This window comes from Telopea speciosissima, chromosome 9, assembly GCF_018873765.1.
Source record: "Telopea speciosissima isolate NSW1024214 ecotype Mountain lineage chromosome 9, Tspe_v1, whole genome shotgun sequence".
NCBI classification, from domain to species: domain Eukaryota; kingdom Viridiplantae; phylum Streptophyta; class Magnoliopsida; order Proteales; family Proteaceae; genus Telopea; species Telopea speciosissima.
Genome location: NC_057924.1, coordinates 22,701,041 through 22,722,979, shown reverse-complemented (window position 1 = coordinate 22,722,979; position 21,939 = coordinate 22,701,041). Strand labels below are relative to the sequence as shown.

General features: G+C 40.5%; 1 protein-coding gene across 5 annotated transcripts in view; it reads left to right on the top strand.

Annotated features, from left to right (window-relative positions):
• The window catches only part of LOC122640688 (WD repeat-containing protein 53), an 87,869-nt gene extending 74,695 nt beyond the window's left edge, over positions 1–13,174 (top strand). For 3 of the 5 annotated variants that reach the window (XM_043833915.1, XM_043833916.1, XM_043833918.1), the window contains exons 8-11: positions 10,079–10,156; positions 11,780–12,110; positions 12,210–12,363; positions 12,543–13,174. In XM_043833915.1, the coding sequence (XP_043689850.1) occupies positions 10,079–10,156; positions 11,780–12,110; positions 12,210–12,363; positions 12,543–12,632 (653 nt within the window). In that variant the 3' untranslated portion in view covers positions 12,633–13,174. Of the gene's footprint in view, positions 1–10,078; positions 10,160–11,779; positions 12,111–12,209; positions 12,364–12,542 lie in introns of all 5 variants that reach the window. The other 2 variants (XM_043833917.1, XM_043833919.1) reach the window with 2 other exon arrangements.
• The last annotated feature ends 8,765 nt before the right edge of the window (positions 13,175–21,939 follow it).

The following is a 21,939-nucleotide window of genomic DNA, read 5'->3' as shown; positions in this document are numbered from 1 at the left end:
GACTCAGTGATGTTGTGGCATCAACATTTGGGCCACCCTTCTTTTGGTGTTATGAGGACAAAATTGCCTCACTTGTTTTCTTCCATTCCTTCTTCCCATGTGTTTTAGTATGAACCCTATTTGTTTGCCCAACATTGTCGTCCTACTTATCCTTATCAGGGTAATAGATCCACTGTTCCTTTCCATATTGTGCACTCTGATGTTTGGGGGCCTTCCCCCACTACTTCTTTGTTTGCCTATTGCTATTTTGTTTCCTTTGTTGATGACTATTCCCGGTCAACTTGGACCTTTTTGATGAAACAAAAAAGTGAGGTCTATGATACCTTTAAAAATTTTATCAGCTCATTTATACCTAGTTTCATACTCGCATTCAAATTGTTCATTCTGATAAAGGGGGGGAGTATATGTATGGGGGGCTTCAAGAGTTTTTTTACTGATCATGGCATTATCCATCAAGTTGCTTGTGTTGACATCCCTCAACAGAATGGGGTGGCTGAAAGGAATAATCGCCATTTGTTGGAAGTCACTCAGAGTCTCCTATTCGGCAAGCATGTTCCCAAGACCTTTTGGTCTGAAGCCCTTCTGACCCTTAAAGGGCAGTCAAAATTGTGACAGGTGTACCTGAAGCTATTCCTGTAATAGGATCACCCTTGGTAGAGTTATTGTGTGGAAGTGCTATTGATTGAGTTGCGAAAACTTTTGGATAGGTATCCTACATCTGAACTGAATTCTTTCTGGTTAAAGAAACTCTTTCTAGTTGCTCTGGAACAATTAGGAGATTCTCTAAAAGAAATACGGGGTTCTGGCGACAACATGCTATTGGGTGGTGGTCCCGCTTATGGGGTCAAATCAATATGTTCTAAGAAGAAATATTTGAATATCAATCTCATCAATATCATCTATCTCATAAGTATCATACCAAATCCCATCAATCGAATCACTTTTTCGAGAAATACGAGACATCTAAGTTGTACAAGTAAAGAGATGTATTCATTGATAAGAAAAAGAAAAAACGTGAACGGTAATTAGGCCATACATAACATAGAAATCACACTCGGAAAAGGTGGACAATTAGCTAGAGCAGCTTGAGTTGGGTTAAAGGCACAGAATGTGTTTGCACCGTCACCATCTTTGAATAAAGTATTATTTACAGTAGCACCATGAATTGCGCATAGCAGAGCAGCACCTAATACGCCGGCCACTCCCATCATAACAACCCTATGTTGGAAGCAAGATGTTGTCTGATTAGACCACGAATTACACATGTTTGGAAAAGCTCTATTGCTATTTCGCGAGGTGGCCCCCCAGCGGGAAGCGGGTGAGCGGTATGAGCCGCCCCGGCTGGAGCCGGTTCTTGAGCCGCCAGGGGCAACCATTGCCTGTATAAGGCTGCCTCGTTTTCCGCAAGAGATTGGGGGACAGGTTCCCCCAAGGCCCAAACAATATATAGTAGTTCTCTTTGACCCTGCGGAAAGGCTAAGGAAGTTCTTTTTCATTTCATTGTCCCCCGAGCCCCAAACAATATGTAGTAGTTCTCTTTGACCCTGTGGAAAGGCTAAGGAAGTTCTTTTTCATTTCATTTCCTCGAACTTGCGTTGCCTAATGCTTGGAAGAAATCGGAGCTCCTAGCTCGGGATAAACGGGAACTGATGGCTAATCGTATGCCGGTGAATCAGATGTTAGATATTCGGCTGTTGGCTTTAACAGTCTTCTCTTTAAGAACAAATGTAATGTTGGATACAATGCGATCCGTCTTTCTGATTTCTAACGATTTTAAAAAACTGCCTTTTAATCAATCGCATGCCCACTAAACTTCTTGGCTCCAAATTCTCTTTAGACTTTTTGTCTCCTCAGAATTCTGCTTTCTCTCTTCCTCCCAAGGTATTTGGGTGTGTCTGTTATGTCCATGTCAATAAATGTACTCGGACTAAGCTTGACCCCAAGGCACTCAAATGTATTTTCCTTGGATATTCCTCCTCTACCAAGGGATATAAGTGCTACCATCCCTCTTCCCAAAGGCGACTCCTCTCAAAAGATGTTACCATCTTTGAATCTATACATTTCTTCACTTCTCCTCAGCATGCTCTTCAGGGGGAGAATAGTGGAAATGAAGAGGTTGTTTTTATCACTTTCCTCCCACCTTTTGCCTACTTTCCCATTTCTGTTTGATATTGGGAAACCTAAAGGAGCTGTTGTTGAAAGTGGTTCTGGTAATGAGAAAGATTACCACATTCAGTACAAAAAAGGTGAATGCTTAAAGAGTAAAGGAAAGAAGACCTGCCAAGAGCCCTCTTTGGATCTACATCCTGAGATACATCCTCCTCAATCAGGTAAGATCTCTTCTCTTCCTTCTGATTTAGACCTTCCTATTTTTACTAGAAAAGGAAAGAGAGCTCGCACTAATCCTGTAGCCCAGTTTGTTTCCTATGATACTCTCTACAGGTGTTGCCTTCTCTTCCGCTCTCTCTTCTATTTCCATTCCAAAAAATGTCACTGAGGCCATGTCTGACCCAAAATAGAAGCAAGCCATGTCTGAGGAAATGATGGCCCTTGAGAAGAACTGTACTTGGAAACTGGTTGATCTTCCCAGGGGGAGAGTTCTAGTTGGATGCAGATGGATCTACATAGTCAAGTACCTATCAGATGGTACAGTTGAGAGATACAAGGCCCGGTTGGTGCCTAAAGGCTACAGTCAAGTGTATGGGATCGATTATCGAGAGACATTTGCTCCTGCGGCGAAGCACAACTCAGTAAGAGTTCTTTTATCTTTGGCGGCTAATCAAGATTGGCCATTGTATCAGTTGGATGTGAAGAACACTTTCCTCCATGGTGATCTAAAAGAGGAAGTGTACTTGCTGACTCCACCTTGCTTCAAGTGTCCCTCAGCTGAAGGGAAAGTGTGCCTGCTCAAGAAGGCACTCTATGGTCTCAAGTAATCCCCGAAGGCTTGGTTTGAGAGGTTTAGACAGGCCATTTTGAAAAATGGGTATTCCCAGAGCCAAGCTGACCACACTTTATTTACATGGCGAGGTAATGGTACCATCACAGCCCTTATTGTCTATGTTGATGATATCCTAGTGACTGGAAATGTTAGGGCTGAGATAGCTAGGCCGAAGACCTACTTGGCTCAATAGTTTGAGATTAAAGATTTGGGTCCCTTAAAGTACTTCTTGGGGATTGAAATGTTAAGGTCTAAGAAGGGAATAAATATATGTCAAAGGAAGTTTGTCCTAGACTTGTTGAGAGAGACAGGGATGTTGGGTTGCAAACCAATAAACTCTCCTATTGATCAAAATCATAAGCTAAGAGAAGACTGTGGACCTCCCCTTGTTGATACAGGAAAATACCAGAGGCTTGTAGGGAAGTTAATTTACCTCTCCTTGACTCACTCAAATGTCACTTATGCACTTGGAGTGGTGAGCCAATTTATGCATGCCCCCAAGTGTGGGCACTTGGATGCTGTATATCGCATCATCAGATATTTGAAGTCTTCTCCAGGAAAAAGTCTTCTCTATACCAGGCACAACCAAGAAGATAGAAGGCTACACTGATGCTGATTGGGCTGGTTCAATTTCAGATAGACGATCTACATTAGGCTATTGTCAAGGAATTAAGTATCGGTCTATATCATATCGTATCAGTCGGTGTCGATACGATACAGATCGATACGTCTCTATTTTTTTTAAAAATAAACTGTCTTAACTGTATCGATATGTATCGACTGATACATATTGATACGATATGATACGGTCGATACGTATCGATACAGCCGAGACATAAGTTTTTCAAATTTTTTTTTATAGTTTTTCCGTATCGGTACGTATCAATATGTATCGGTATGTATCGGTATGTATCGGTCGATACATATCGATACGTATCGGTACGTCTCGACCATCTCGACACTTATAAGCCCATGTGCTATTTTTCTGTGTTTCCAACAAGAACACGAACCAGAGGCAGAAAAAGGAGCAGTCCAGCCAAGGAAAAACCCCTAAAATCCCTCTTGAAATCCAATTTTTTGCCCAAATCACTTGAGGGCTTCCATTCCTTGGTGAAAAAAACAACACTATTAGAGGTGGATTCACATCAGTTGCTGCATCCATCTTCCCAAAATCGAAGATTGAAGGTGTTCTACAAGGGAAAGGTAGGTTTTTTGGAAAAAAATTGATTTTTTATTTCAAATCTTTGATTTTACTTCTTTTTTTTGCTAGGATTCAAAGAGAATATGTTAAACTTAGTATTGCATTCTTTGTATACATTTACAAAGATTTGAACTCAAGTCTTTGCATTTTTCACCCAAAACCGAAAAGTACTTTGAAAAAATGAAAAAAAAAATTTCTTCCAAAAATTAAAACATATGCTAATGTATATAATATATGTACTACATTATGTACAGATCTATCACCTTCCATGAAGATTATATTTTTACCCTAAAATCTGTATTTTTTTTTTTTTTTTTTTGCTATTTTCTGAAATTATAAATACTTTAAAAAAAAGGAAAAAATCATGAATCTTTACTCTTTCATTATAGGTTGATAAAATGTATTAATCGCTGAAATACAAGAGAAGAGTTAGATTCATATTATTTGTGTGCTAATATACTATTTTAGATTATTAAGTCATTTTTTTAATTTCTGAAAAATAGCAAACATGTGAAACTAATTGTGGAAAATATAAAAATATTTAAAGTTTGCTTAGGGAAACTTTGCTAAGTACATGCAAATGATGCAATGCATGACATGCATCATATAGACATGTACTAGTATAAATTATTAATGTGTGGATTTTAATATAGTTTAGTTATCTACTTTTGTTTGGTGTTTAGGACGATGCTGCGACAACAAGACATTGGATGGTCTTATTGTACCAAGATAAACAACAATAGATTGCATACACAGTGCAACATCTGTGACACTCAACATCTTGGAGGTGTGGTAACTCGACAAAAAGAACACATGGCAGGAGGATATGGAAATGTTGCCAAGTGTACAAAGTTCCTTGTAGAGTTAAGTAGGGCAATGCAAAAACACCTTAGAGATTAAAAAAAATAAAAAATCCAAGCAAGCACATGAGGATGAGGATGTTTTGGTAGAAAATTTAATGGAAGATTTTGAAGCTTATGAAGGATCGGATATGGAAGCAGAGGAGGACCCAGAGTTGGCATGGGCGATGAGACAATCAAGACATGAAGCAAGAGAGGAACAATGGAGAGCTGAGCAATTGATAAGAAGTCAATCAGCTCGACCCCGAAGCCAGGGCCCTGTAGATATTGATGTTAGCTCCTCTTGTCGTCCATTTGTAGGTGAGGGTAAGGAGCCTATTGGCCTTAGTAGAGCAACTAGTGTCAAGGGAATGTTTGACCGGTTTACAAAGAGTGGTAAGGGTAAGAGAAAGAAGAGCTCAGATATCAGAGACATGGATCCTAATGTCTACAGACCAAGGGATGCTGGCCAACAGAGGATTGAAGAAAGCTTTCAACTCAAAACACTTAGTAAAAGGATAGGCAGAGCAATCTCCAGATGGTTCCACAGTTCTATGATTCCACCATATAAGGCCTAAGATCCCCACTTCAAGACCATGGTAAAGGAGATTCAGTGGAGTGGCAAAAATGTTAAGCCACCCACACCTTATGAGATTATTGGGCCTTACTTGGATGATATTGTCCAAGTGGTGCATGAGTATTTTGAGAGGTTCAAGGAGAAGTGGCCAATATATGGAGTGACCATCATGTGTGATGGATGGAGCGGACCAACAAGATTATCCATCATCAATTTCCTTGTCTACTGCGATGGAAAGACGATCTTCCACAGGTCAGTCAATGCATCTAGTGAAATCAAAGATGCCCATTACTTGTATAAGTTAATGGATGAAGTTGTGGAGCAGATAGGAGAAGAAAATGTTGTCCCAATAGTAACTGACAATGCAACAAATTTCAAAAAGGCTGGTTAGTTGCTTATGTTGAAGAGGCAACATCTATTTTGGACACCATGTACGGCTCATTGTATAGATTTGATGTTCAAAGACATAGGAGAATTGCCAAAGGTCCAACGGTTAGTTGGTAATGCAAAGAAAATCACCAACTTTATTTATAACCATAGTTGGGTTTTGGCATTGATGAAGAGTTACACACAAGGGGATTTAGTGAGGCCTGCAATTGCAACAAATTACATAGCAATTGATAGCCTCATTTCCTGAAAGCATGGGCTGCCAAAGATGTTCACCTCTCCTGAGTGGTTGACTAGCAATTATGCAAGGTCTGAAATTGGGAGATTCGTTCAAGATCTTGTCACCTGCTCACAGTTTTGGGCTACGATGAGCCAACTTTATAATGTTATAATGCCACTCTTTTATTTGCTTCGAGAGGTTGATGGGGATAAGGAGCAGACCATGGGTAAGATGATAGAGGCCATGGGAGTAGTGAAGAAAAAGATACATGACAATAGCCCAACATCAAACAAGAAGTATTTGAAGATTATAACGGATCGATAGGAAAAGATGCTGGTTCAAGATGTTCATTGGGCAGGCAATCTTATAACTCATCCTTATGTAGATGACTTTGGTTTCATTTTAAACACTTACTAAGTTACTATTTATTTATTATTATTAGAATTTCTAGGTTTCTAACCATCAATTACAAACCATGTGCAGCATATTATTTGAATCTGGATATCCAATACACCAATGATATGGTGTGTAGACCGGATCTATTGCGTGCCTTAAGGAATGTTGTCAACAGAATGGAGCCAGATGTGGCCAAGGCCACACTTGCCATGGAAGAGGTTAGTAATACATTAGTTGTATAAATGATTGAAACCAAGAATATGTTAAATAACAGTTTCAGTGATGATTGGTGAACTAATATTATAATTTTTAATACCTCTCTAGGCTAAGTATTTTCGGGAAGCCACTCGTGGTTTTGCTGATAGAATGGCTATCCATGTTAGGGGCACACAACGCCCAGGTAAGTTAGGTTTACCTAATTTATTATGTCATTTAAAATTTGTTTTAAGGTTTTGTTTTTTAATATTTCATTTATTATTGTGCAGCTGATTGGTGGCTCAATTATGGGGGTACTAGTGCTCTACACTTAACTCGAATTACAATTCGAGTGTTATCCCTGATGGCATTCTCTAGTAGCTACGAACGTAACTGGAGTACATTCGGGTTGATATACACCAAACCCCAGAATTGTCTCAATTATTCAAAGTTGGAGAAGCTAGTGTATGTCCATTACTACACGAAGCTGAAGCTTAAATATTTAGAGTTGGAAAGAGAAGGGGATGATGTAGATGTCAACCCAATCGACATTAACCACCTACTTGACGATGAAGATCCAGTTAAAGTATGGATGGAAGATACCGATAAGGTATTGGTGATGGATCAGTTAAGTGAGGATCGCCAGACAACTAAACCTGATCCAGTCATAGAGAACATCATTCGGCAGATTGATGATGATGAAACACAAGCATCATTAGAAGATCTTTATCCCAATATTGAAGAGGATGACAATAGCCCTGAAGAAGGTTTAATTAGGAGGACGAGGTCAGGTCATCCGTATGGAGGAACTCAATAAGATGTTGATGATGATGATGATGATGAAGGCGATGATTGGGATGGTAATGGTGATGGTGGTGGTGGTGGCCATGGTGGTCGTGGTGTGGTGCTGTAGGTAGTAGTGGTGCTGGTGCTGGTGGCCATGAGGCTTCACAACATTATGCTGGGATGTAGTTCACATGTGAGGCAGGATACACATATGCTACCTAAGATACTCATCATGGTGGTCACCATCAGACTTACACTTGGAAGAGCAAGGGCAAGGGCAAGGGCAAGGCTGGCAAGCATTCCTACAAAGGCCACAATCCATATGATAGTGATGTGCTTATGAGTGGCATGGAGTCACATAGCATTAGTTCTGATCATGCTGGTGCTTCATCTGGCCATGGGCGTTATGCATCAGGTTCTTCTTCGGGCTATGGACATGGGGCTTCTATAGGGTATGGAAGTTATGGATACGGAGAGGCACAACCACAACCACAACCTAGTGCTTTCACGATATTAGCCACTCCAGAGCAGTACACACGATTCTTCTATGAGTGGGAGAGTCACTACCATCAGTATTTCGATTGGGCTCAGTAATGTGCTTATGTTTGGTCAGTACACAACATCATCCTAGTTGCTCCTATTCTTGAAGACCCTTACAGACATGATTTTGATCCACCCTGACATTCTTCATGCCAATAGAGTGACTCTACATGTAAGAAATCTCATCTTTTAATCTTTTATGACAATTTCAAAGTACCGCACTTGTCTGGTTATTGATTATTCACAATTCTTAGTGTATATGCATGATATATGACATAAATTGCTTGTTTATAGTGTTTTTTGTGTCCAAAGGTGTATTTTCATGTGTATTTTGATCATTTTCATGCATTTCTGCACCGATCGATACGTATCTCCGATACGATACGTCTCATAAAATTGCCCGACTGATACGATACCCGATACCAATACTTTAAACCTTGGCTATTGTGCATTTGTGGGTGGTAATTTAGTCACTCGGAGGAGCAAGAAGCAACATGTGGTGGCCAGAACTAGTGCAGAGGTTGAGTTTAGGGCTATGGCTCATGGAGTTTGTGAACTCCTATGGTTGAAGAGGTTAGTCCAAGAGTTGGGGTTTGATACTGAAGCACCTATGAGGCTTTATTGTGGTAACAAGGCTGCCATAAGTATAACCCACAATCCTGTGCAACATGACAGAACAAAGCACATTGAAGTGGACCGACACTTCATCAAGGAGAAGATAGACTCTGGCTACATTTGCACTCCTTTTGTCAAGACTGGTGATCAATTGGCAGATATATTCAACAAAGGGCTTACTTCTCTTTAGTTTGGTACTCTATTATGCATTCTGGGAATGCATGACATTTATTCTCCAGCTTGAGGGGGTGTGTTAGAGATAGGGGTACTTTATTCTCTTATTTACTGGAATGTTATGTTAAGTTGTAATTTTATCTTTATTGCTTTTTACCTTTTACCTCCCTAGGGAGGCATATGTAATTTCCATGAGTGTTTAATGAAACAAATAGGGGAGAGGAATTGTTTTTTCTCCTTCTTACGATTTCTCTCAACTCTTCTCTTCTTGTTCCTTCTTCACTTCTCCTACTCCCTCCTCTTGCTGTTGGACCTTGTTCCTCCATTAGAATCAGCCTCCATTTAGTTTCTATCTATTACTTTATGCCACTGTCATAAGCTTGACTAGACTAGGTTTTGAATAGTTTCAGAATGAGATATTTCTGTATAGAAGATGATGAGGGAGTGGATATAGAGGGAAGAATATGCTTATTTACATCAACACTCTAAAATAAGTTTCTTTTAAGATTCTAGTTCCTAAATCTAGTCGCCCTTCATAAAGGTGATAAAAAATAATAAAGTGTTATACATCTTTGTTATATTTCTTGATATACCATCTAAGAAGCCACAACTTATCCAGTTTCAGAAAATTTGTGTGTCTTGGATGCCAATACCATAGTCGGTTTCACGTGTTGGTGCCATTGTTAGCGAAAATATGAGCTATATGTTGTTCCAGTAAGAAAAGACCCGAGAACATGCAATTAACAGAAGATAGAGCCCTAGATAGAGTGGATATCACTGGCCCACTTAGTTGGGGTTAGGCTTACCTGAGTTTAGGGTCTCTTTTGAACTATGGAATCTATATCATTCAGAAGAGTAGTTGGAGTGTTAAGAGTGCAATATTCTTTCTATATTATATACCTACAGCATATTTGTTAAGGCTTTGCCTATGATATACATACATTCTACTTCTCCAGCTATTTAACATTTAATAAATGCCATGCAGAGTGTTTCTATCTTTTGCTATGAAGCTTTACGATCAAATTATGATGCTGTGATACATGTTAATGGCATTTTCTCTTGTACACTGCATGTCAACTTAACAGTTTTCTGTTATTATATGCATCTTGTAAGCATTATGTTGCACTCTCCTATATACTATTTACAACATACTTATGACCTTGTTTCTTCTTTTTTTTCTGACATGTGATTCATTTATATTTGGCAGTAATTACTGGTGGTCTTGATGCAAAGCTTGTAATGTGGGACTTCTCAAAAGGGCGACCATGCAAAATTAAGGATTTTGGTATTTTTATGTACTTCGTTGTTTATTTACTTTTTTTGCTATGAATTGAGCCAAAACTGGGTTTATAACTTTTTTGACATGATGTGCTCATGGGCATTAGTTTTACCATAGAGATGTTGGAAAGCCATGGACTAGCAAGTACATTAATTTCTAATATCAACCTTCTGTGATTGGTGCAGTATTTACAATTAGGACCACGCCCAAGATGGTATATATCTATGATAGCTAGGTTACCCAAACTCTCTGAATTTTATTCATAGTTTAACTTAAGAAGTGCTTAAATTTTGGACATTCCTAATTTTTTATGCTTGGAAAATGGTAACAGCCTCTCTTGCAAGCCTTGGCACAATGGTTAAGTTGTGCTATTGCAGCCTGTTGGTTGCGGGTTCAAAACTTGGAAACAGCCTCTCCAGTGAAGCAGAAGGTAAGGCTGTGTACGTTTGCCCCTCCCAGACCCTGCAGTAGCGGGAGCCTCGTGCACTGGGATGCCCTAATTTTTTAAGCTGAGTAGAGTCATTTGTGTGGCCCTTCTGATCTTGAAACATTATATTGCATCTTTGTTTGAATTCTCTGAACTAGATGGTCAATAATTTTTTCTTTGGGGGTGGGGTTACTGATTGATATGATCATGCATTGCCCCAAAGGTGCAATGCTTTAGTTGGGGGGAATCCAAAGCTGGTATTTTGGGCTGATCCAGATTCATGACCTTGTATACCACTTGTGGAGGAATTGTTACTGTATGCTGATGAGAAGATGCCTGGAATGCCAGTCAATAAACCATTTTTTCTTCCTACCAAAGGATTATATATATATATATATATATATATATATATATATATATATATATATATATATATGAAAGAAAAGCTATCAAAATAAGCCATTTGTCTGATTGCATCCCATGTTATGAGTATGATAGGAAGAAACCATTAGAATTTGTATTTTGTATGTGAATGGTTACATGTTTCCTCACAAAATTATGAATAAAAAAAAACCTAATGAAATATGTTATTGGTAAATGTCTCTCAGTCAGACCACCAAGGGAATTATTTTGGTGGCCCTAGCATATGTCATGTGGCATGTCAGATGGAGCCCAAATTTTGTGGATAAGTAGACCTCAAGCTCCCCTACCCACATGTAAAATTTCAGTCCAATCCAAGTTGGTAAGGTTGCAAAACAATCCATTGAAAAATATGGGACTACCAAGAGGGTGCATGGGACTATTAATGGGGTGCATATGGACATACATGGGATGGTATGCCTATATATAGCAGGATATATTGAATTTGTATCTGAAACCAGCCCAATCTGAGTTGGCAAGGTGACAAAACAAAGCATTGAAAAATCTGAGACTTCCAAGAGGGTGCACGGGACTATCAGTGGGGGTGCAAGAGATGGTATGCCTATATAAGGCAGGATATATTGAATTTGTATCTAAAACTTGACACGTGGCCAATCTGGACATTAACTATCTATCCAACAGTAGAATTGTAATGATTTTTTCCCATACTGGTATCATGTTGCTTTTCCTAAGGTTTTCCATACTTTCATTCTCTCCCTCTAGTTTTTGTTCCTTGATATGTTAGGAGAAAACAGTATTAGAATTGTTTCAATTTTCTGCAGGCATGCACAACGTGGACAATCATGGTAATGAAGGTCAATGTTTCAATCCAGCTTTCGTTCACGCACTAGTTATTCCTGACATGGATATGCTGGAGAAAACCGACAAGATTTGTGTTGTTGCCAGAGGTGATGGTGTTGTTGATGTGATTGATATTGAATCTGAGCTTGCTAATGTGAAGTTAAAAGGTTCCTTGCAGCACCGAAAAGGATCACAATCTAATTCTAAAGCCAGCACATCAACTTCAAATACTGCATCCCTCGATCAAAATAGAGGAAGTAGTTTTCATTTGGATTATGCTTTGGGAGGGCATACTGCTGCTGTATCATGTGTGTAAGTAATATGCTCTTAGTATGCCATTTACTGTCTAAAGGCAGTTTAATTCATCGAAGGCTTTCTCATCCTTGTCTAAAGAAATTCTAATTTCTTTAGGGCTTTCTCGTTGTTCGGGGAGAGAGGAAAATATATAGTTTCAGGTGGAAATGATGCAATAGTTAAAGTGTGGGATTGGTCTAAACATCTTGATGCTGGACAAAACAACAGCAGTACTAATCTTCTGACTCTGAACATCAACTTGAAGAAAAAAGTGAGGTTCTAATTACTCAGCTCTATACAATTCCCACTCCTGCCCAATCCCCAGAAAAGAAGAGAATAAAAGAAACACTTCCTGGAAGTTTATTTGTTGTATCCTTTTGTAAATTTTGTTTTGAGTTTATGAAGCCATGCCTTCCTAGAATCTGACGCAGGATTGTTTTCTTTTGGCAGGTCAATTGGCTCTGTACTACTCCGAATGACTCAGAAAATCTTCTTGTTTGTGACACATCCAAAGTGGTAAAGGTTTACTCCATTTCATAGATCAAACTCACATGATTATGATCCTGTTGTGGGGCTTGGAAGAGTACTTTTGCTTAGCATTTCTGAACTCCTTCACTTGGGGTGTCAATCTGTAGCTGAGAACCACTGCAGGCTTTGTTCCATTGGCTTCGGCTGTTTGTTGCCGCAAGAGAAAATGGTGAAAAAGTCGGGACCGCGATCTCATCCATTACTCATGTCAGTACAAGGTGGGTACAGATTGGCAGCAGATGTCATTTTTCATATTAACATCAAATTCTTCCCTCAAAATGCGCTTTGTGTGATTGACTGTTATCCGCATGGGAATTGAGTTCGTAAGGCATTCAGGGAGCTCACAAAATGTTAAATTGCAAACAGTTGATGTATTTGTAACCACTTTGATGGCCAAAACATGAAGTCTTGAGCATGGTAGAATGCAAAATAGTGGAGTATAGGTCCGGTGCCAGTAGGTTTGCCTCCCTTTTGATTGAGATTGGACAAAACAGTAATGTTGTATCAAGGATATGTGAAGAAGACGAAAAAAATATTGGAACAGCTTTTGGTCTGTGTAGACCGAACTTCGACTTATTCGGTTCAAATCGGGGCCTTCACTTTTTGTGACAGGACCACAGAAATCCAATTCAGTGACTGTTGAGTATTGATCAACTAGTTACATTTTCTTTGGAGGAAAACTGGACCTTTTGTTTGTTGTGTCTAACATGAGTTGGATCAATGTATGATTGCAAGCTTTAATGAAACAATTCCAGTTTTGTTTTTTGGAATAATCCCACATCGACTAAGCTATGGATCTTGGATGATTAAGACTCCTCACCTAACAGCTTAAGTTTCTGGATTGGATAATTTTACAAGATTCCATTGCATTTGATTGCATATGATGATGCTTCAGAAAGTACTCATGGACTTTGTTAATTGGCAATTCCAGTGTAACAAAATTACTATTGATGTATAGAGTAGTTGTAAACTCCACTTGTGAGGCAATGATGAGCATAGAGAAATTTGAGCCAGATAGTTAAAGAAAATTAAACCTAATCTTTGCAGGTCCTAGGGAACCATGAACTGAACCATCACATTTAATCTTTATGAAGAGGGTGAGGAGACAAACGTAACAAAATTACTGTTGCGGCAGAAAAATCTCTCTGCAGATACGAGTTGTGCTGGGTGAGGTACCTGTGGAACACAGAATGAGACACCGTGAGAGAGCCGGAGATAGGTACGGCAAAGACTCTTTGATGCCTAAATCAGTTTTCTGACAATTGAAGGGAATAGTAGAGCAACATCCACAAGAGTGTATAATACTCGAAAGTGTCTCATACATTGCCCTGTGAGGGGGGCTCTATTTATATTGGATGTCTGGTAGCCTAAGTCGGGGGAGAGAGTTCTTCTCTGATATATAGTTTTTCCGAATTAGTAGTTTCCTTTTAGGAGTGGAGATAATTCTTGGAGAGTCTGTTTGAGGAAATCCTCTATATTCCATAGATGCATTGGGATTCTCTTAGCTGGGAGCTGGAAGTGCGGGACTCCTTAGTTTCCTATTTGGAGTGCGCTTCCTATCTTCGGTATTTGTTTCTTGGAAGGTTTCTCTATTGGGAAGTTTGACTGGAGATTTACTAGGTCATGTATACCATTTTATGCATCCACGTGTCTTGTTATGAATGTTGGAGGTATTTTACCCGTAACAATTACTATTGTGTATGACTCTGGTTCTCTACAACACCCAATAAGTCTTTCAAATTCATTGAAAGCTGCTGAAGCTTGATAGTAAAGATCCCTGGAGCTCTGGGAGTGACCTCCATGTATTGCAGATTATAAGTTCAGCCACTACTGCCAAAGCAAAAAACCACCATTAAAAACCTGAACTAGTTTGTGTTTAATTGATGTTCATGAGTATCTTGATGGTGAAAATGCCATGCAGAATATATGGTATATGTTCATATAGTGGCATTATTAGAAAAAAAAAAAAAAAAAAAAAACCATGGTCCAAGGAGGCTATTCTCATTATACAAAAAAGACAATCATTAGGCAGCCACATTCTTCTTTCGGAGAATAAGTAGGGTTAGGTAAGGCCCAATGGACAAGCTTCCATAATAGAGTGTTTGGAGGATATGACATAAAGTTTGGCAAGGGAGGGGGGGAGTAGTAGGGGATATTCCATAATGTTAGTCAAAGGGGGGGGGGTTGGAGGCATTGGTGGGCATAGAGGAATAGTGAGTTTGTACCTTATAGGCTCATAGCAACAGTGTAAGAGCCATTTGCAGAGAAATTCCAACAGAGAATCTTCAATTACATGGTGTGTGGGGGGGGGGGGGAATATGTAAGATCTGGATAACAATGTGTTACGTGCGGTTATAAGTGTGGATGGGTTATGAGGTAGTGATTACATGAAAGGAGTCTTGTGATAGCCACTGTGTAGTTATTGTTAGTTGTAAGTTAGTAGAAGTTACTGTAGTTATTATTTGTGGTTAAGCTAAGGGAATCATGGGTAAATAATTACATAATAGTGTATGCTATATATTGAAGTGGATGTTGAATGGAACTCAGATTTTGATTGACAATTGAATTCCTATAAATTCTCTTGGAGGAGGCAGATTTCCTCAATTAAACTAGGATGTCATGGCTTCGTTCATAAAGCCAACGCTATCAATTATCCACCGTTTATCTGTTTTTCTTATTTTTTCTCCTTTTTCACTAACCCTATTTTATCTCTTTCTACTTTCCACCAATGTTGGGTGACAAAGAGAAGAGAGAGAATTTGACGTCCAAGACTGAAAAATAAGATTCTTGAGGTAAAGGGGTGATGATACTGGAGGATGGAGGAGGCAACTCATTCAAAACAATGTATCCATTGTCATCTCACTTATTTGGGTGAAGGTGGATCCATTCTTTAAAAATGTGGAAGGCAAGACAATACAAAATTGTTTCTAGATAGATTGTTGAATCATCATCTATCATCCACTAAAGAAAGTGTTGCGTCAAGAACTGGGGGGGAGCGTGCCATTTCTACAAAGAAGAAGACAACAATAGAGGACCGGGGCGAGCCGGTTTGGTCGCTCCGATGCCTAAGTCAGAACTCTCTAGCCACAGATGATAGTAATTGAAAATCAAATGATCATAGAAGGTTACCTAGTTATTTATAGGCGGTTGAGAGAGTCCTGTAGGAGGTGATGTGACTTAATAGGAAATGGAATCCTCCCGGAGTGAGTTTAGGCGATTAGGAGCCTTTTCATGGCTAGGGATAAGCTTTCCAGCCCATCACGCCACGTCAGGCTAGATTAGTGCGTTGATTTAGGATCGTTAGGGCCATTCTGCGCTATTTTTGGGGCATGATTCCACCTCCTTATCCAGATTTGGCGTCGGGGTGAGGTCGGCCTCTCTCAGGATTGGGTCGCTATCTACTCCAGGTCGGTTCTTCCTCTCCTCATCCTCAGTGGTTGGCCCCCTCTTAGGATCGAGTTGCTATCTACTCCACGTTGGTTCTACCTCGCCTCGTCCTCGGTGGGACGACCTGATCGCGGGCATGCACCGTCCTTGCCCACATGGGGTTACACGTGTCAAAACCCTATTGGGTGTCGATTTTATGATGTATCACGAGCCCCCGACTCCTTCGGATGCTCGCGTTAGGAGGAAGTTGAATCGCACCCCCATACGGGCTACCTTTCTATCAGGTCCCTTGCTTCGAGGCTGTCATTAAGACGTGACGGTTGAGCATTACGTGATGGTTCATATCTCGGGCGATGCATGGCTTTGAGTCATCATGGCGCCTCAAGCAGGGCTATCATCGCTCGCCCTCCACCGTTGATGCCTTTCGTGCTTGACCGTAGCTCCTATAAATTTGCAATCTCTTCTTCCTATTTCTTCTCCTGTTTCTGCGGTTTTCCTGCTTCTTTGCCTTCTTGTTCTCGGCTCGTTCCTTTGCTCATTCTGCTCGTTCTTTGCGCACCTAGTCATTTTCTTTTTGCAAGTCTCCAGTCTCCCTCTTGAGCCAGTAAGTTTTTTTTTCTTTACCCTCTTCGATGTCTTCTAGTTCTTCTTCCCGGGGGCCCATCCCCAACTCTCCTGATGTTGCTGGGTTTAGTGGGGATTCTAACCCTGAAGTGAGTTCCGAGAGGACTTATGATGACCAGCCTGTGTTGTTTGGGTCAAAGAAGTTCGCGGCCTAGTACGGCCATCTGACCAGCTCCTCTCGCAATCCGCCAAGGAGAAGTGAGCATAGATCTGCACAAGCCCTCGAAGAGCAGACTGCTGAGGGCGGCCCCGCTCATGATGAGGAGGAGGATGAGGCCCAAGGGGTAGATGAGACCGATGAGTCCGATTCTGACGTCGGTGACGCTAGTGGGCCTGTCAGGGGGGCAAACTCTTATGAGAGCATCCTAAATGATAGGGCTTTGGCAGCCCTGCAAAGTCGGTATCTCATCCCCAAAGAGATCCGGATGCGCGCCCCGACCTCAGATGATAAGGCATTCTACTTCCGTGAGAGAGAAGTGTGCATGTACGCGGTCGTGTTCTCCTGCGACCTTCGCCTCCCAGCCCGAAACTTCGTGGTAGACCTCCTCAACCATTTCACGCTCTCCCCGGGACAGTTGGTCTCGAACTCATGGATGCAGATCTTCGAGTTCTTCTTGTATTTCACTCAGCTCAACCGAGAGGCAACTGCCGTGCTCTTCGCTCATTTTTTCATGCTGAAGATGACGGCTGGGGGATGGTACTACCTTTCTCTTCGCCCCCTGAAGGGGTCGCTGAAGTCGGTCCAACTGATCAGCCACATGCCGCAGTTGGCTAAGAAGTGAAAGGATTGCTACTTCTTCACTAGGATCCCAGGGGATCCCTTCCGGATGGAGTGGAGGGTGATCCGCCTTAGGACCGTGAACTACTTGCCCGAGCTCAGCCCTTATGACCAGGCGTCCCTCAATGTGTGCCTGGGCGATGAACCATTCGACGTTCATCAGTTGAAAAGGGAAGACTTGCTGGCCCACTATGGCTTGAGCCCGGCCCAGGGTGAGTGTTCCCGGCCCCGGTTGACGCCCTCTTCTTCTTTGTGTTTTGTTTAGTTTCTGACCTGTGTTTATTTGATTTTCAGTGGACGTTCAACTGGGGCCGGAAGGCGTTCATATCCGATGTCGTGGCTCGGAAGAAGAAGATGGCGGAGGAGCGGGCCAACCGCGAGAAGGCCGCCGTGGGCACGAGCACTGTGGAGGGGTCCACCCAGGCCCCGCCCAAAGACCAAGGGTGCGCCCCTGTACATGCTCCTTCGGCTTTGGCGGAGGAGAGCCGCACGAGGAAGGGGCTCCCCCCTCCAGAACAGCAGCTCCCCAAGAAGGGCGCCTACACCACCAGCATGAACGGGGAGGTGATCCCCCTAGGGGGTGAGACCGGGGGTAAAGGGAAGGCCCCTCCTCGGAAGAGGTCCCGCCTAGTCCCCAGGTGGGAGATTTACGAGGGCGACTCAGCCTTCGAGGACCCGCAGGTCACGCGGGAGTGGTTGGAGCAAAGTTGCCTCCTTGCAGATAGTGCTGCCATTAGGGACATGACCGACGAGCATCTCGTGACATCCATCGGCCCGGACGTGGTTGTTGCGAAGGTTGTTGATACGATCCAGCGACTGGAGAAGTATCACAACCAATACCACGAGGAAAAGAAAGTTCGTAAGGTTGCTGAGGCTCAGGTGCTGGACCTCTCCAAGGACTACTCCTTGTTGGACGCCAAGGTCCGGCACTATGAGGGGACGTTCGCCGTCCTGGGAGGAAGGACGCCCTTGAGGAGGAGGTTGCGGCAAAAAGATCAAGGCCTTGGAGAAGGGGTTGGAGGAGCTTCGCGCAAGTCATGGCGCAATTTGTGCCCAGGCTGTGGTGGATTTCAAAAAATCTGCCGAAATCTATTTAAATTTCATGTCAGGATTAGAAAATGTTTATTTCTTCTATATAAGGGCATATAAACCAATGATTTGAGTTGAATTTTGAAATTGAATGAAGTTTGAATTTTTTTGTTGGCTGCCAAGAGCTATTCGCACATCTTTCTCTTCTCCTCTCTGAAATTCTCTCTCCCATCTCAGGTAACGTCTGTCTTCTCCTATCTCTTTATTTCCTCTTTTTTTTTTTTTTGGGGGCGGGGTGTGGTTACTGCTACTACTGTTTCGTCTTACTCTATTAATTACGGTACAATGAGATTTAGAAGAATCAGTTAGAACTTAATTGTATCCCATGCATCCTTTGGGTCAGAAAATTTCGGAACTTGTATATTACCCTAGGGTGACTCAGTCTCTCCAGTTTGAGGCTAACCCAAGGTTTGGTTAGAGAGTTCTGAACTCATCTCCACTGCTGTTACTGTTCATTCCACCCAGAAAATTTGCAGAGGTTTCTATCTCTCTAGATTGTTGGATTTTGGAGCGACTAACGACTACATTCGATAGGTAGAGGAGTAGCTTCCCTCATTTGAAATTTCGAGTTAAATTGAGGTTGTTTAGATCAGTTTAATCACCCAAAACCCAAGCTTGTTTTACCGCTGCAGGTTACTCAGTTTCATGATTCAAGGTTGAAGACAACCACTTTCTCCCATGATTGCTTTTCTTCTTTTATCTTGTTCTTTAGTTTTCATTAATACCCCTCATATCTTCCGCAATAATTAATATTCCCGATCATTTCTCATTCTCTTTACTTACCTAATGAACCCCTGAAAATTCTAGTTATTTACATTGTGCTACTGCATCTTAAATTTGAATTATCAATTATCGGGGTATTTTCTAGGTATTTTTTTTAGCATAAATACCTATCTGTCCAAGTTCGAATCAAGTTTTCCCTAGTTTCGATGGACATATGTGTCGAAACCACCGAAATATGGTCGAAACTGATCGAAACCATCGAAACCCTGTCGAATCCAAGGATTTTATAAAATCCCCCTTCAACTCGTCTCAAAAACCTGAAAAATCGAGTTAACTCGATGGTTTCGACAGGTTTCGATCGAGTTTTTGTTCACCATGATCTACATTAGGATGTATGTCATAGTTTTAATAATCAAAATCGGATTGGATAAATCAATCAATTCGAATCTAAATCAACGACATTCGATCCAAATTCTAAATGAAGTTTTAACCCTTTTTTGAATCGATGGTGAATCATGGTTGATTCTTATTTTTAATCAAAACTTAAAATTTTCATTAAATATCAAATAATAAAAAAAAAATGGCACTTTGGAAAATTTATGCTTCTTCATAATCCCAATTTTTTGGATTTCAGCAAATTGCAAAGAAATTCCAATAGGTGAAAGCCCATCCCAATGTCCGACGTATGCTCATAGATTGAGGTATTGGTATCGGGTTGGCCGGATCATATCGGTATTGGTTAAGGCTGATATTGATACCTGACCAATTTTGAATTAGATATTAGTATCAGATCAAGGAAAAATAGTAAAAAACTCATTTTTTAATGAAAAGCAATAATAAAATTATCCTAATATATAGTAAAATTGGGAGCTTTTATATATATTTTACGGACCTTCATCGCCTACGATTTCCTGTCTGGTATAATTCCTATAATTCTCTAACAAAAGGGGCAAAATGACCATTCGAACCCTTGACCAAATACTCTGCCCGGATGGGGTCCACCCCCCTCTTGTTAGAGGACTGTAGGAATCGGATAGGGAATCGTAGACAACAAAAATTCATATTTTACTCATTTTAGGGGAGAAGGAATAAGAAAGGGAAAGGCACCAACCCGCAAATTCGAAAGAACTCCTAGCGGAACACGGGCATCAAGCGCACAATAGCTAACCAACTGCTATGTTGGTAGATGTCTCAGCTTTTGTGTATGCTGGAATCATAATGAACGCAGGGTGCACAAAACGGAATTCTTCGCACGGTTTCCAACGGTTACTTCCGCACATACACTCACATTGCAACCGCCCTTTTTGGTTTGTTTTTTTAAATGTTAAATTGCTTTTGGAATTTGGACGGCCTAAATTATTAAAATATATAAATAAATAAATGAAAATATCAGAATATGGCCGACATCTCCTTGACAAAATGGTTGTAAAGCTTCAAAAATTCAATTCAATAAAATAACAAGTCTAATTTTTAATAAGGAGAAATGTTTCATGTTTTGTCTCCTTGACTACAATTTTGAATTCAATACATCTACATGTCTAATTTTTTTAATTAGCAAAGAGATTCCCCCGTGTCTCTCTCCCTCACTCACGGTGTCACGGTGGTCTCTTCTTTCGCTTATGTAAGAATTGTTTATGCTTCCTCTATTCTCATGGAGCTAAAGACCAAAGAGGCAAGATCAGGATCATTTTACTATATTGTTATAGCTCTGGGTGCAATAGTAATTTTGCACGGCCCTATGTCTGGGTGCTGGGGTTGCGCTGCGTTCACTTTTCCATTGTTATATATTGTTGTAACCGATGGATTGTTGGGGCATCATATTGGCTTATTTTTTTGCTGGTAGTTTATTTTGACTGTTGTATAGAAGACATGACTTGAATTCTATAAACGTTTAAATCTTGACTAAAATTGATCCATTCATTAATTTTTATTATGAGAAATAAAACCTTAAAAGGCAGCGTAACCCTTGCACAAACCGTGAGAAATTCAAAATGATCACCCCACCCCCATGAAAAGAGTAAATACCACTTCAATTGATGTTTCCATACAGGCTTCCATTGGCCCCATGCTAAGGATGTAAACGGATCAAATTAGGTTGGATAGTGGTATTATCATATTTGTATCCGATTATATTCAGATGGATTTGGATAATATCTTATTAGTTATCGAATGGATTCAGATAGTTTTGGGATAGTGATTTTTTGAATACGGATTCTCCTAAATGAATATGAACGTTGATCAAATATGAATTTTCGACTATCCGTTGACATCTTTACCGTTTTATTGATGAGGGTTAGGGTTGAGACTTGAGAGTTCAATAACTACACTTTCTTCTACTCTTCTTAGTCTTTGATTTATTTATTTATTTTTTATCTTGTAATTTTAATAGATATTTGATTCCATGTATCACAGTGCATAAAACAATATATATAAACCAATAGAAAATCTAGAAAAAGAATCACATTATCTTAACTTATAAACAAAATCCATAAGGTAACTTAATCAGATAGACAGACGCAAGATATATTTCAAACATTTATTACCAATGGATTGCTAAATGAATTGGATAATAATCGGTTACATAAGGGGATTATCATACTCGTATCCGATTAATTTTCAGACGAATTCGGATTCTCCTCAATGCATTCAGATGCGAATGAATACAGATTTTGGAATATCCATTGACATCGGCCCATGCTAGCATAGGGGCCATGCTGC